The following is a 15,607-nucleotide window of genomic DNA, read 5'->3' on the forward strand; positions in this document are numbered from 1 at the left end:
AAGATCTATCTTGTGCAAGCCTAGCTAGGTCCACCAGGGTCTTCTCTGCCAATATCTTTGTAGTATCAAGTCTTTTTCGTCTTGTTCCTTCTATTTTTCCATCCATGATGTCCTTCAGTGATTGTCCTCTTCGTATGATGTGTCTATTGTAGGCAAGTCATAGCTTGGTGAATAGTTTAGGATAGTAAATGGGGTTTTTTTGTAAATCAAAATTTAGGCTTTGTTGGTTCCTTTCAGTAGACTATTGTTAAAAATTGTAATTTTGCCCTATAATTTTTACCTTCTTCAGAGCTTGCTGCCAAAGCAGGGGCTGCACCCACTCCACGGAAAAAGACTCCATCCAAAGCCAACCAGTCGCCAGGAGCACAGACTACAACTCCTGCCAAAGCACCAGCTGCAAACCCCTCACCCTTGAAATTTTCAGGCTTTTCAGGTAGGTGGTTAAAAAAAAAAAAAAAAATCTATCTAGCTCACCACTTCTTGGAGGGATCTAACTGTAGATTTCTGCATTGGTTGCATTCTGAAAGCTGGGTTGGTTCCCAGGAATATCACGCGTATAATGATCCTGCATTGGAGCGTGATCATTAATCTCCTTTCCAAGTTTGTTTGCTAAAATCGTTTATTCTTCAAGAAGTTCTCATTATTCTGTTACAGGAAGCCAGTGGGGAAATAATATGGCGGCTACGTGACACCACAATGGTGAATGGGGCAAAGCTACAAAATTCGGCATGTCATAAAACCAAATGTTGTTTTGCCCACATCTGTTGAATGTTATTTTTAAAAAAAAAAACGCCAATGCTGTCACCAAGTCGCAGTGTGCAGAACTTTAGGAGAAGCTTTGTTGGTCTAAACGTTTCCATTTCTTCTTCCAGCAAAACCAGAGCCATCTTCACCTGCACCCAGTTCTAGCAGTGGCTCCAGTCTTTCCACAGCACAGTGTGATCCCAAGCACAAGGACTGTCTGCTGCGTGAATTCCGTAAGCTATGTGCCATGGTAGCAGATCAGGCAAGCTACAATACCAAGACGCAGATCATTCATGACTTTCTAACAAAAGGAACAGGTGGAGGTAAGACTTATCACAAAGTGTGACAGTAGATGTGTTTTTTCTATTGCGTGGGGGTATTGAGCTATTCCTTTCAAAAATCGCTTTCAGAAATGTGTGCATAAATTAGTGATGAGCAAACGTTCTTAGATGAGTTTTATCCGAGCATGCTCGAGTGTTATCCTAGTATCTTGGACATGCTTGAACAATGTTTGAGTCCCTGCGGCTGCATGTTTTGAGACTTTTGGCACCTGCAACATATGCCGGGATTGTCAAACATACAGGCAATCCCCGCCGATGTCACTGCTGTCTAATAGCCACAAATTATGCAACAATTGGGACCCTAACATATTATAAGAAAAACACCACTGCGTTCTTCGAGAAACTGTGCCACGTGAGTCCATAGTGTCTGGAATTACACAGCTTTGCTCCATTCACGGGACTGGGGCTGAGCTGGAATGCCACACACAATCTGTGCTTAGGTGCCATATTTTTCTAACTCTGGGAACATTTTACATACAAAAGGCACTTGTTAAAAATGGTAATTAATATGAATTTTTTGTTTTTCCTTCCAACAGATGTCTTCCATGGAGACACATACTTAACGGTGAAGCTGTTGTTACCTGGTGTTATCAAGAATGTCTACAACCTCAATGATAAGCAGATTGTCAAGCTTTATAGTCGGGTGTTCAACTGCAACCAGGAGGAAATGGTTCGAGACCTTGAACAGGTAATGAGTTTAAAAAAAAAATGTTAGTCCAGCGCTGCAAAGCAAATGCTGACACTACATCTGCACTTATCCACCAAAATATGGGCACGAGTCTTAAGGTCCCGTCACACCTAGCGACGCTATAACGATCACGACAGGGATCGTTGCCGCATCGCTATGTGGTCGCTATTGAGATGTCACAGTCCAATCCACCCAACGACGGAGCAACGATCTAGCGTGTCATAGCGACCTTTGTAACGATGTCGGTGGTCGTTGGGACCCTGTCACATTGCATGTTCCATTGACGATTCACACCTCGATGGGGGATGTACTGTGTAACGCTGTATTTACACAGGCGTGGATTGCGCTCCCTTTCTCACGCCCTCTCAGCTCTGAATGGTGGACGCTACCGCGTCCTGATTGGCCGTGTATTTAAAAGGTGACGTACTAGCGCTCCATTTCATTCAAAAAATACCTACCATTAACTGGCTAGAGAAGCAACGAAGATGGAAAAGCAGATGATCCAAAATGGAGTTGCAGCCGTTGGACAAAAAACAGGATCTCAACTTGGACACACCCGGGTCAGGAACAAAGAACTGAAGCGCTACTTTGTTAGCTTCTTTTAAAAGGAAGCCCGCCAATCAGGACGCTATAGTGACCACCAATCGGAGCCGAGGTAGGCGTGGAAACGGGAACGCTAATCCCCACCTTGTCTTGCTTCTGAGTCGCTAATGAGGTCGTTGGGCTAGGTGTCAAACGTGATGATACAAGCGACTCAGCGGGACATGAGCGACCAAAGAAATGTCCAGACATTTCGGGCACGATCAGCGATACCCGGCAGGGGGGCTGGTCACTGTCACACACAGCGATCTCGCTGGTAAGATCGCTATAACGTCACAGTTCTAGTGACTCAGCAGCGATCTCGCTTAGTGTGACAGGGCCTTTATACCGCCTGCATGATGTTGGTCTGTGGTGCAAGTGTCCTGGCAGGTTTGTGCAGATATGTCATCAGCAACACACTCTTCCTATGCAGAAGTGATTGATGCCAGACAAGCCTGTAATAAGAGGCTGTCTGTTTATGGTGGCTTTTGATTGATGATCTCACACTCCCATGTGTTTGTGTTTAGGGCGATGTGTCAGAAACTGTTCGAATTTTCTTTGAAGATAGCAAAACTTTCCCACCTGCTGCTAAGAGTCTTCTGACAATACATGAAGTGGATGACCTGCTGAATCAGCTTTCCAAAATGACCAAAGAGGAGGACCAACAGAAAGTCCTGGAGGACATAGCACGCAGGTACTACATCATAGTGCAGAATGTTTATTCAGTAATGTAGTCCTTACTCAAGTTTTAGCTAATGGAAAAAAAAATTCAAGAACTGCCAAAAATGTTTTTGTTTTTTTATGTTGTAAGGTGTCTGGTATCATTCAAAAGTACAACTCATCCTGTTTAAAAACAAGGCCTCATGCCTTTATGTGGACTGAAAAATAAAAGTTATGGCTCAGAGAAGAAGGGGAGGAAAAACAAAAATGCAGAAACTGAAATCGGCAACTTTGGGGAGAGGTTAAAAGGGATTGTCTCTGAGAGAATCCCTACAAAGCACACAACTGCACTGATAAAGAAATGGTATAATTGACAAAGGCAAATCTTATTTGGTTTGTCACCAAAAGCCAGTTTCATATGTCCTACTTTCACAGTCTGACTACGGACCGCAGTGTCCAGACCGCGACCGTAAGTCCAAGTGCCCAAACTCGTGGTCAGGAGATGCATGACCAGTTCTGACGTGATTCATACCTGAATTTTGCCTAATTGTTTATTTCTATCTATATCTGAATAGGTTAAGGGTTATTTAATTCTTAAAGTGGATTCTTTGCACTTCTTTAGATGTACCGGCAATGACCTCAAGTGCATCATTCGTCTTATCAAACATGATTTGAAGATGAACTCTGGAGCCAAACACGTGTAAGTGATTCAATAAGTGCATTCTTATCTTATAATGTATATTCTAGAAAAATCATGATGTGTCTTCTAAACCTCGGCTTTCTGCATTGAACGTTGTCCTGTCCATATGTTCAGTGACCTCTCAAAAAAGGGGAGGAAAGATGCTGCATTTGCTCTGAAGGACTGTGAGCCATGAGTTCCATGATTGCCCTTTGATTTGAGAGTGTGTCGTGTAATGCTGTATTTCCTTTGCAGAAATGTGCAGATGTCCTCAGTCTGCCCAATGATAACTGCTGATCGTCTAGAATCCACAAAGCGGCCATACTGTTCAGTTATCTTGCTGTTAGGGGGTCTACTTTATTACAGGTGGTTGCTTTCATGGGGCAACCCGTTTTTATAGATGGTTTTAAGAAAATATATACCGTATATATTTTTTTTTTTTTTTTTTTGTATTTCTATTCAAGATATGATATAAACTTAACTAAATTCTATCTTTGTTTCAGTCTTGATGCTCTTGACCCTAATGCATATGATGCCTTCAAAGCCTCTCGTAATTTAGGGGATGTTGTAGAACGTGTTCTGCGCAACAGACAGCAAGGTCCAGGAGGGAAAAAAACGCTTAGTGTTGAAGCTTCTCTTATGACACCAGTTCAACCTATGCTGGTAAAATTTAGTTTTTGAATTCTATTTTGAATATATGTATTGCACCTAAAAGGAATCCATCAGCAGGTTCTTGCTTTGTAATCTGTGAGCAGCATAATGTAGGGACTGAAACTGATTGCAGTGACATGCCACTTACTAGTCTGTAACCAACAAATAAATTGGCACTCTGTAGCACTATAGCATGCAAACATGAAATATATGAAATTTGAATTGTATTACTACTCTATAAAATTAGAAACATTGAAAATAATTGACGCATAAATTGCCCAATTCATGTGTACCTAGCATCCACGATAAGGCGATTCTCATTGCTGGGAACCTGCCTAATGTGAATCCTCTTAGGCTGATAACCTACATTTATATGGGAAGAAACAAAGCTATCCGTCCCAATCTCCTTGAACTAGCAAGGTCACACTTCAATATACAGTACATACCAAATCCACAGACACCAGATAATAAGCCAGAGTCGAGGTGTTTTCAGTAAAGAGTAAAACTCATTTTTCTAAGTACAATAAAGAATAAGATAATAAAAGTACAAGATGCCACAAGCCATTAAAGGACGCTGACCGGTTACCATTGTCTATATTATAAAAATACACAAGTCAACCAATTTGTAAAAAGATTGTAAATATATATATATTATACGTAAATAGTGCAGGTATATCATATAGATCACAGGGGGTATATTAATTATTGTATTCCATTCGCACTATATATGGTATAACCATAAAAGGAATATGCAAGTATTATGTCATATATGTGCAAATGTCAAAATTCACAATATCCAGAGCATAGAGTAAGTCTCAATAATAGCTATGTTGATATATTCATGCAGTAGTGGTGCCATTAAATTGCCTAGTGCAGAAGTTCAGATTCCAATAGATAAGATGCGAAGTGCATTAGTCGATTCAAAGGAATATAAAAATATATGTATACAGTCACTTGAAAACTACTCATAAAAGCGCTATATGGACATATGATACCATAAATGGAGATCACCTAGGTAGATATGTTTTTGTACTGGCTGTGTCCCTCACCCGACGTCCGTTTCACCTATTCTTTTGCCCCAGAAGAATAGGCGAAACGTGCATTTGGCGAGGGATGCTTCTGGTACAAAAACTTTTGAGTAATTGTTTGCAGAAAAACTATGAAGCCATGATTTACACAACACATATTCATACCCACAATATTGAGTGGGTGTGTAGAATTGAACCTACAATTCCAGTAGATATTTATCCACAATGCAGGAGAACACTAACTATGAAATGACATGCATTTCCAAAATAGGCCAGTATTAGTCACTCTGGTACACATACAGTGATCAATGTTATGGGTCTACAAACCTCAGTTACAGACTTTAAAACAGTCATGTGTGGTCAATCAGAAATATGATAAACGTGAGGTAGGTCTGTCTTACCGCTCCTGTCATGCCCGTAGTCAAGTAAGGGTTCAGTGTGAGCCAAAAGCGGATCCATGCTGATTGGTGTCAGTGGGATGCAGAAACTCATTTGTCACTCACATCATCTCCTTAAAATTTGTAGGCCGAAGCTTGCAAATCTATAGAGTACGCCATGAAGAAATGTCCAAATGGAATGTATGCAGAAATAAAGTATGACGGGGAGCGAGTCCAAGTGCACAAAAACGGAGATCACTTTAGTTACTTCAGTCGTAGTCTAAAGCCTGTTCTTCCTCATAAGGTAATTCGGCTGTTGTAAGGTTTTTGGACGGGGGGAGGGGGTCCACGTTGATTAATATTCATTAGTGAAGCTTCGTTACATTTTGTTGATAGGTTGCTCATTTCAAAGATTATCTTCCCAAAGCATTTCCAGGTGGGAATAGCATGATCTTGGACTCTGAAGTGCTGCTAATTGACACCAATACCGGCAAGCCCCTTCCATTTGGAACATTAGGTGTTCATAAGGTATGTTTAATATTGCTTTTTATTATTATTTATTTATATAGCACCATTGGTTCCATGGTGCTGTACATGAGAAGGGGTTACATACAGATTACAGATATCACTTACAGCATACAGACTAACAATCACAGACTGATATAGAGGGGAGAGAGGACCCTGCCCTTTCGGGTTTACATGCTACAGGATGGTGGGGAAGGAGACCGTAGGTTGGGGGTTACAGCGGTTCCAGTAATGGTGAGGCGGGGTATCTTTATCTTTCACAATATTTTCCTTCACCTGTAAATGTATATCATGGTTCAGACTGGATCACAGCTCTATTTTAAAAGGTCAAAGGTAAGGAGGCTGTCATGGGAATGCTGTGACAGAGGGGCCAGAAGATGGTGGTGTCTTGTTACACAAATCCCTGCACATATTGGATCTGCTTCACCTTCCTTTTAGTAGTGCAGGTCTTCCTTGCTCTGTTATTGCAAGGTTTAAAGGGAATCTGTCACCCCATTTTCTACCTTAAGATGCAGCAACTGCCATCAGGGGCTTATCTACAGCATTTTGTAATGCTGTAGATAAGCCCCCGATGTAACCTAAAAGATAAGAAAAATGAGTTAGATTATACTCACCGCGGGGTCCGGTCCGGCGCCTCCCATCTTCTAGAAATGACGTCCTCCTGGGGAGGCGTGGCCTAGCGCGGATGTGAGTGGACGCTAGGTAGAAGAGCTCCGCCGTCAGATCTGTGAATTATTCTTAAACAGGCCGTTCTAACACTGACCTGGACACATCTATTGGCACAGTGAGTGCCCAAGAGTCGGAAGGAGACGCCGTGAGTGCAGAGGAGCGCCGAGATGGGGAGGAGGAGGCAGAAAGACATCGGGGAGGACGGCAGCGTGACTGCACAAGATGGCGCCGGGAAAGTGGAGGAGACGCGGAAACAATCTGAGAGCTTTGATAAAAGGTCACGGATCCTCCAGAAGCTGCAGCGCTTTGCAAGAGAGGAGGAGGGGGACACTGAAGAAGGTATAGTGCTGGAAGGAAGAGGGGGTGAGCGGTGAAACCGTGGGAGAGGCTGATAGCAGGAGAAGAGAGGGAGGGGAAATCGCTGGCCCTGAGTGTGTGTATGAGGAGGAAGACAGTGGAGCTGATGATGAGACTCCTGAGAGAGAGCCAACCTTGAAAGATGTCTTCATGGTGGTGTCGTTCTGCAAGAGGACACTGACTAAGTTGAATAGCCGGGTTGATAAGATTAAAGAAGAAATCACTGGCATTAAAGAGGCACTGAACAAGGCAGATACCAGGATGGGTGCTGTGGAAGAGAGAGTGAGTAGTACTGAGGACTCTGTAAACAAAATGCAGAGGACTCAGTCCCAGCATTCTCAAAAGATATCAGCAGTGCATTTGAAGCAGGATGATTTGGAAAATAGATCAAGGAGGAACAATCTCAGATTTGTGGGTTTTCCGGAAAAAGTAGAAGGCAGCGACCCCACCGACTTTATTGAGCAATGGATCTTATCCAAAATCGGCAGAGACACGCTTTCCAGAGTGTTCGCGGTGGAGAGAGCACACCGTGTCCCCCTACGGCCCCTCCCACCGGGTAGTGCTCCTCGTACTATGCTGGCCAGGATACTGAATTGTAGAGACAGAGAGACTATCCTCCAGGAAGCCAGGAAGTTGCAGGATCTTATGTTTAATGGAAGCCGTATTGGAATATATCCGGACTATTCAGCAGAGGTCCAGAAAATGCGGATGAAATTTGGCGAGGTCAAGAGAGAAATGAGAGCGCTGGGAGTGAAGTACTCTTTGATGTATCCTGCTAAACTGAGAGTAGCAGCGTTGGGGTCTGTTCAGTTTTTTCCGTCCCCAGAAGAAGCAGTGAAATGGATGGAGAACAATCGTTCTAAGCTGGGAGCAGAGAGAGATGGTGAAGGATGAAGTAGAGACTCTCGGACATATTTCCTTTCCTTTCTTTTTTGGATGTTGTGCTCCGAGGCACCTGGTTTTTCAAAAACTTTTTTGGGGGCGTTGATCCCCGGGTGATTTTTTGATGACTATTGCAATATCCTTGTTAGAAAATGTTATGCGGCCTGATTAGTATCGATAATTGTTTTTGTTTTCTGATGGTGGGAGTGTAGGACGCCAAACAAGGGAGACTCAGTGGCTTTATATGGGTGTGAAGCAATTGGGTGCTGGCTGTATTCTCTCTCGTTGGAAGGAGAGAATCAGCTAGATTGGGTTGGAGGGGATGGGGGGGGAGGGGAGGGGGACAGGGGTGGGTTGGTTACGGGGGGTGTTCGCATACTGCAATATAATATAGTGACCACAGAAGTCCGGTTATCTTTTATTTTTTTAGGACATAATGAGTGGTGATGTAAAAATTCTAAGTTGGAACGTACGGGGAATGTCAGATCCAAATAAAAGAGCGGCAGTTATGGCAGAAATTAGAAAGCATAACCCAGATATCGCATGTATATTAGAAACTCATTTGATTAAAGGAAAGGAAAATTGGTTAGAGAAAAAGTGGGTCACTCGGGCCTATCACTCTATGTATTCGGCTTACGCAAGGGGTGTATCTGTATTAATACACTCTCACACTCATTATGAAGAAATTGACTCTTATATAGATAAGGACGGTCAGTTTGTTTCTCTGCATTGTCGAATTTCTGGAATTTGCATAATTGTGGTGGCCCTCTATATCCCACCCCCATATTCGAAAAAGAAACTACAGGAGATTTTTGAGTGGATTGGGGGGAGAGGGGATTGCCCAGTGCTAATATTAGGGGACATCAATAATGTTATGAATGAGTTTTGGGACCGGGCGGGCAGTGAGGGAAATTGCCCTAGGAAAGATAGGATGACTCCATTTGGGACATATGTTAGTGAAATGGATATGATAGACCTATGGAGAGTACGCAATGAGGGGAAGAAATGCTTTTCGTGTTATTCGACTTCGTATCATACTTTATCACGCATAGATTTGGCACTGGGTAATAGGGGCATGGACAGATTGGTTGGAACAGTGGAATACTTACAGAGACTTATCTCCGATCACAGGGCAGTTGAGGTTAGTCTGAGATTGGGAGTGGGGAAAAGGAGGAGAGTAGGGGGGACGATTCATCCGGAATGGCTCAAATGCTTAAACATGGGAACTATTAGGAATGATATTGTTGAGTTCTTTCAGTTAAACGAAGGCACTGCAGATCCACTCATAGTATGGGATGCCATGAAAGCTTATCTGCGGGGTTTATTCATACGAGATATCTCGAGGCAGAAGACACGAACAAGGCAGGTAAACCAAGAGGCTGCTGAGAGACTCAGCAGGGCAGAGGAAGAGATGATAGTTAGTCCCAATGCCGACACCCAGAAAGCATTAAAAGAAGCACAAGAAGAAGTAAATAAGTTCTATCTACAAGGGATAGATAAGAAAAGGGCATTCCAAAAGGCATTGTTCTATGAAGAGGGGGAAAAGGTGGGACGCTTATTATCAGTGATTACTGCTGCGCAGAAAAAACCATCACAAATATACAAAATTGTCACTAAAGATGGGGCAGTTCATAGGGATACCATCGGGATATTGGAATGTTTTAAGGAATATTATGTAGAATTGTATACCTCGGAATTGAGGGCATCAGACTTGGAGTTGGATAAATACGTACAAGGGATAGAGTTACCTAGGTTAGATGATACTGATAAACAAAATTTGGAAGCATTATTCACTGTAGATGAGGTAGAGAAGGCTATCCTATCATTATCAAATGACAGGTCACCTGGATCTGACGGGATACCGGGAGAAGTGTACAAAGAATTAATAGAAATTGTAGCACCCAAACTTAAGCACGTACTTGAGGTGGCAGTAGAGAAAGGGGTATTGCCAGGATCTATGAGGGAGGCTGTAATCGTGGTGATTCCTAAGGAAGGGAAGGATGCCTCATCCGTAGAATCCTATAGACCAATCTCGTTATTGACATCAGATGTTAAAATACTAGCCAAAATGTTGGAGATAAGAATGTCTAGAGTTGTTCCAAAATTAATACATCCAGACCAATCCGGGTTTCTGCAAAACAGATCTACCGCCATTAACCTGCGAAGACTGTTTTTAAATATTCAAATCCCAGCAGATAATAGGGGGGAAAGGGTGGTGGCCTCACTGGACGCACGGAAAGCCTTTGACAGGGTAGAGTGGAAGTTTTTGTGGGCAGTATTGGAATGTATGGGGTTTGGGCACAGATTTATTTCTTGGATTAAGTTATTGTATGTAGACCCGAAAGGATATATTAGGATTAATGGGGAGACTTCGGGGGCATTTGGGTTGTTCAGAGGAACTCGTCAGGGTTGTCCATTGTCACCGTTATTATTTGCTGTGGCGATGGAACCGTTGGCGATTAAAATTCGCAATTCCAAAGAAATACAAGGCTTTAGATATGGGGAGCTGGAGGAAAAGATCGCCCTTTACGCGGACGATATACTCCTGTTCTTAAAAGACAGTGGAGAGACACTGACTGCGGTCATGGACCTTATAGGGGAATTTGGTTTCTTTTCCGGATTGAGAATTAATTGGGATAAGTCATGTATCATGGGGATTGATGGAGAGTTGGGATGTCGAGCTGTAGGGGAGGCGGTTGGTCATTTGAAAGTAGTTAAGGAGTTTAAATACCTCGGAATATGGGTATCTATGCCTGTATCTAGATTTCTCGAACTAAACTTCGACCCATTACTAGTTAAATTCAAAGTTAAAATGACAGCATGGTGTAAGTTAGTACTATCAATAGTGGGGAGGACGAATCTAATTAAAATGATAATGATGCCTCAGTTGATGTATGTCCTCCATAATGCCCCGGTTTGGATTCCAAAGAAAAAATTTTATAAAGTTAATACCATTTTTAGAGAACTGATCTGGGGGAAAAAACAAGCAAAAATTAAATTGGAAATACTGCAAAGGGGGAAGGATGAGAGAGGGTTGGCGGCGCCAAATCCATGGATATACTTTGTAGCAACGCAGGGGCAGCACTTTAGGGGCTGGCGAGAGGAGGGGAACTTGAGCGTTATGGGGGAAATTTTGGTCCAACTGACCAACAAGAGAACATTGGTACAAAGTTTGGAAGCAGGAAGTTTTGGGAGACTTGGGAAGGACGTACCCACATTTGGACTAATGCACAAGATATGGCAGCATATCAAACTTCTTAGACGAGTTGAGGAACTGACGATATACACACCTATTTGGGATAATGTGAATCTATCGGAACTATATAAACTGAAGGACTTTATCGATTGGGAGAGGAGAGGTTTGCAATATGTGTGGCAATTATTGGAGGGGTCTGACATCAAGCCTTTCTCTGTTCTTAAAGAAGAGTTTGGACTCTCATGTAGTGGGGAATTTCGATATTATGGTCTTAGGCATGCATTTCAAGCACAGAAACAGACAACGAATATGACGGTACAGAGGGATGTGGTGCTGGATTATGTGTGTGCACCCGGGGGTACTAGAGGTGCTATCTCTACCATTTATAGAGATCTATTATACTCTTACTTGGCTGGGTTTCCTCTAACAGTAAAATCTAAATGGGAGAGAGAAGTGGGGGACATGGTAGATGAGACATGGGAGACCATCTTAGAGTATATACCTAAACTTTCTTTGAGTGAGCCGGGTAGGATATCTCAACTATATATCATTCATAGAACTTATAAGACCCCAGAACTTATGAGGAAAATGGGCTTGAGGGACAACGCGGAGTGTCCAAGATGCGGGTACGAACCTGCGGGACTGCTTCATATGCTCTGGTCCTGTCCAAGACTTTTGTCATACTGGGAAGAGGTTATAGGGCTTGTTGAGAAGATATACCGATGTGATATAGGAAGGGATCCAATTACGTGTGTGTTGGGATATGTGGAGGAGGTGTCGGTGGGAAATGCCTATAAGTCCATCATAGCAAAACTCTTATATACTGCCCGCAAGCTGATTGCACAAAAATGGATTGATGTTGTACCCCCAACGATTGGGGAGTTTGTCACTCGTGTGAATAATGTAATCCGATTGGAAGAGAGAATTTATAGAAAACGACATAAAGAGGCACACTTTGAAAAACTCTGGGCCATGTGGTTAAAGTCGAGACAATCACATTGAGAAAGTCTGTATTGCAGTTGGGAAGGGGGGGGAGGGAGGAGGTTGGTTCTGTTTTTTTATTTTCTTCTTGTTGACGGGGAAGAAATTGAATGTCGTGTTCCTTTTTTCTCTATCGCCTTATTGGGGGACACAGAAACCATGGGTGTATGCTGCTGCCACTAGGAGGCTGACACTATGCAAATAAAAAAGTTAGCTCCTCCTCCGCAGTGTACACCCCACCGACAGGAAGTAGGATGCTCAGTTTAGCTTAGTGTCAGTAGGAGGTGGACACGGGTCTTTTACTAGACCCTTATCTACCTCAATGTGCGTCGTTTTCTTTCAGGTTCCCGGAGGGATACAGTGTGAACAGTCACTACTGTACTCCCACACAGAGACTATGAGTACGGCGTGTACTGCCACCCCGTATCCTCATATGTCTGGACGGCAGGACCCCAAAATCCCTAACACAGGCGCGTGTTTAGGTGATCCCACAAGAGAGAGAATACCTGGTCCTGCCTACGTCTCCCACCCACTCGCCCACCAGAGCCTGTCGGTCGAGGAGACACGGACGTCCCGCAACATGAATTCTGGACGTCCGATTTTCGTGATTGAGGAGGTACTTTCCCTCTTTTCTCCCCAGTCACTGAAGAGGTGAAGAAAACGGGATAAGAAGGAGGAGAAAAAAAAAAAAAAAACAACCCTTTATTCAAAGAGATAGTAGTTTGGGCGGCTGACGCAGTTCATACCCTTCCGACTGGTTTCAGGGGCCTCAGCACTGCCTTGCAGATCCTTGGGGAAGAGAGGGGGTTTAGGCACACAGAGGCTTCCTGTTCCTTGGGCCCCGTACAGCCTGTCTAAGCGGCGTTATGGCACTTTGCGCCACCTTTTAGCATCCTGGCGCCACTGTGGGGACCCGTTTGGCACTATTGTATGTCCTCCGCGGTCTCCCGCTCCGGCGGCCGCCGGCTGTAATCTAGGTCCCGGCTTAATTTTGGGCCTAGTGGAAGCGCTGACTCCGCCCCCCTTCCTCTCGGCTTCGGGCGGGCTTTTTCCCGCCCGTTTCTCCTCTCGCCTCTTCCTGTGTGGCGTCAGGCTCCGCCCGCTATCCTCAGACTGTGGACGGGAGCCGCCGCCATATTGCTCCTCCGGGCCCCGCGTTTAGCTGTGAGTGGGCTTCCCGGTCTCTGGCCGCCCTCACAGCGCGCACGTTCTGCCCTGCGTATTCTGGCAGACGCCATTTTCCGGCTGTGGTACAGTGGAGCCGCATCCAGCTATGGGACCTGCCTGTCCCTCTCTACAGCCATGAAGTCTCATACAGGACATCTGCTGTAAGTAGCTGCACTGCAGACTGATCCCCCCCCCCCCCCCTCTACTCTCCTGTCCCCTAACCTTCTGGCAGCGCTTAGTGGGATTGTTGTCATGTTTAACTCTAGGCCACTTCGTTCTCCTCCTATTCCTCCACTGTGGTCCTCTCCCACCGTCCAGGAGCCCCCAGTTGACCCGGTCGTACAGTCTCTGGAGCCGTACAGTCACTAACTTGAAGGTTTTTCTGGAGCCGTACGGTCTCTGAAGTAACTGTACTCTAGAGCTGTACAGTCACTGACGTAATAGTACTCAAATTACATCTTCTGCCGCGCAGTTTCTAGTGCATCAGTATGTCGGAGATCTGATTTTGTCACACGGTTGTTGTGTTTTTCGGCCATTACGGATTGGTGCCCTGATTTTCAGCAGAGCAAGTCTCAGCCATTGCTTCACATAAAGACGTTGGGGTCCTGTCATAGCAACTCCATATCTACGGCTCACAGGCACTCTCCCTTCAATTTTCTGCAGCCCCCTTCGGACGCTGGAGTCATACTGCTATAAGCAGAACAGGGTGCTGCTTCTTTCTCCTCACGTCTCCAGTATTTGGGCCGGACTTCTAGCTGAATAGAAGTCCGTGATATCCGGCAATTGTCTGCTGTTGCTCAGTGGATAGAGAAGCTGACCACAACTCGCTGTCCAGAAGTTGGAACCGTGGCGCACCTCAGAGAGTAGTGTTTTAGTCTCTTTCTGATCCCAGGCCGACTGTTCTACAGTCCTAAGAATTGACTGGTCAGAATCTACTTTACTACAGACTTCGTGGCACGGCTTACTACGCGTGAAGCCATTATTCTGCCTAATGTCGTCAGGTATCCAGACCTAGACCGCAACACAGAAGCCGTTATTCTGCCTAATGTCGTCAGGTACCCAGTCCTATACCGCAATACAAAAGCCATTATTCTGCCTAATGCCGTCAGGTACCCAGACCTAGACTGATTCACAGAAGCCGTTATTCTGCCTAATGCCGTCAGGCACCCAGACCTAGACCGCATCACAGAAGCCGTTATTCTGCCTAATGCCGTCAGGTACCCAGACCTAGACCGCATCACAGAAGCCGTTATTCTGCCTAATGCCGTCAGGTACCCAGACCTAGACCGCATCACAGAAGCCGTTATTCTGCCTAATGCCGCCAGGTTTTCAGACCTAGACCGCAGCCAGAAGCAGTTATTCGGCCTAATGCCATCAGGTATTCCGGCCTAGACCGCAACACATAAGCCGTTATTCTGCCTAATGTCGTCAGGTATCTAGGCCTAGACTGCCCCGGCAGCTAGGCTATATCCGCTATCCAGGCTTCAGACGCGGCGGGCGTGAGTAAGCAGGAGCCGAGATCCCGCGGCGGCATCACCTACCAGGTACAGTAGTTCAAACGGTTGTATTACTGTGGAGACGCGTCTGGGGTTGACTGCTTCAGTGGTACTGGTGTTCTGTACCGTATTCAGGTGAGTCAGACACTCTCGCCTTCAGGTTCTTCGTGTTCTATTGCAGCAGTACTCTATCCCTTATTGAGCACGTGAATAGTCCTCTATCAGACATGTTTAGTCAATACACGCCGTCTGTCTAGTAACTCAAACGTACCCGAGGCCATCAACTATACCGATCCGGCTATACTGTTCCGTTTTCTGGTGAGTCAGAAGCGTCCTCTCTCACGTTCCTCACGGTGGTTTGCAGCCTTTACCTAAGCTCCCGTCTAAAAGCCACTTGAGGTGAGGTGCCGGCATTTATTGCTCATAGGCTACAGCCGCGGTTACAAGTCGTTTTCAGGTGAGTCAAAGACACCTCTCGGCTACATAGTTCATTGTCAATAACATCTGTAGTTTAACAGTTGAACGTAACCGCTACCATGTCCAAACAGAACGGATCTCTGTCCCACAGTGCGGATCTTGGTAGCAAC

General features: G+C 44.8%; 1 protein-coding gene across 1 annotated transcript in view; it reads left to right on the plus strand.

Annotated features, from left to right (window-relative positions):
- LIG3 (DNA ligase 3) overlaps positions 1-15,607 on the plus strand; it is a 52,457-nt gene that overhangs the window by 16,324 nt on the left and 20,526 nt on the right. The window contains exons 3-10 of the mRNA XM_073558937.1: positions 290-433; positions 873-1,067; positions 1,622-1,773; positions 2,880-3,046; positions 3,635-3,712; positions 4,195-4,354; positions 5,896-6,051; positions 6,144-6,275. Of these exons, the coding sequence (XP_073415038.1) occupies positions 290-433; positions 873-1,067; positions 1,622-1,773; positions 2,880-3,046; positions 3,635-3,712; positions 4,195-4,354; positions 5,896-6,051; positions 6,144-6,275 (1,184 nt within the window). The remainder of the gene's footprint in view (positions 1-289; positions 434-872; positions 1,068-1,621; positions 1,774-2,879; positions 3,047-3,634; positions 3,713-4,194; positions 4,355-5,895; positions 6,052-6,143; positions 6,276-15,607) is intronic.

This window comes from Dendrobates tinctorius, unplaced genomic scaffold, assembly GCF_039654945.1.
Source record: "Dendrobates tinctorius isolate UK_male_01 unplaced genomic scaffold, ASM3965494v1 ptg000263l, whole genome shotgun sequence".
NCBI classification, from domain to species: Eukaryota; Metazoa; Chordata; class Amphibia; order Anura; family Dendrobatidae; genus Dendrobates; species Dendrobates tinctorius.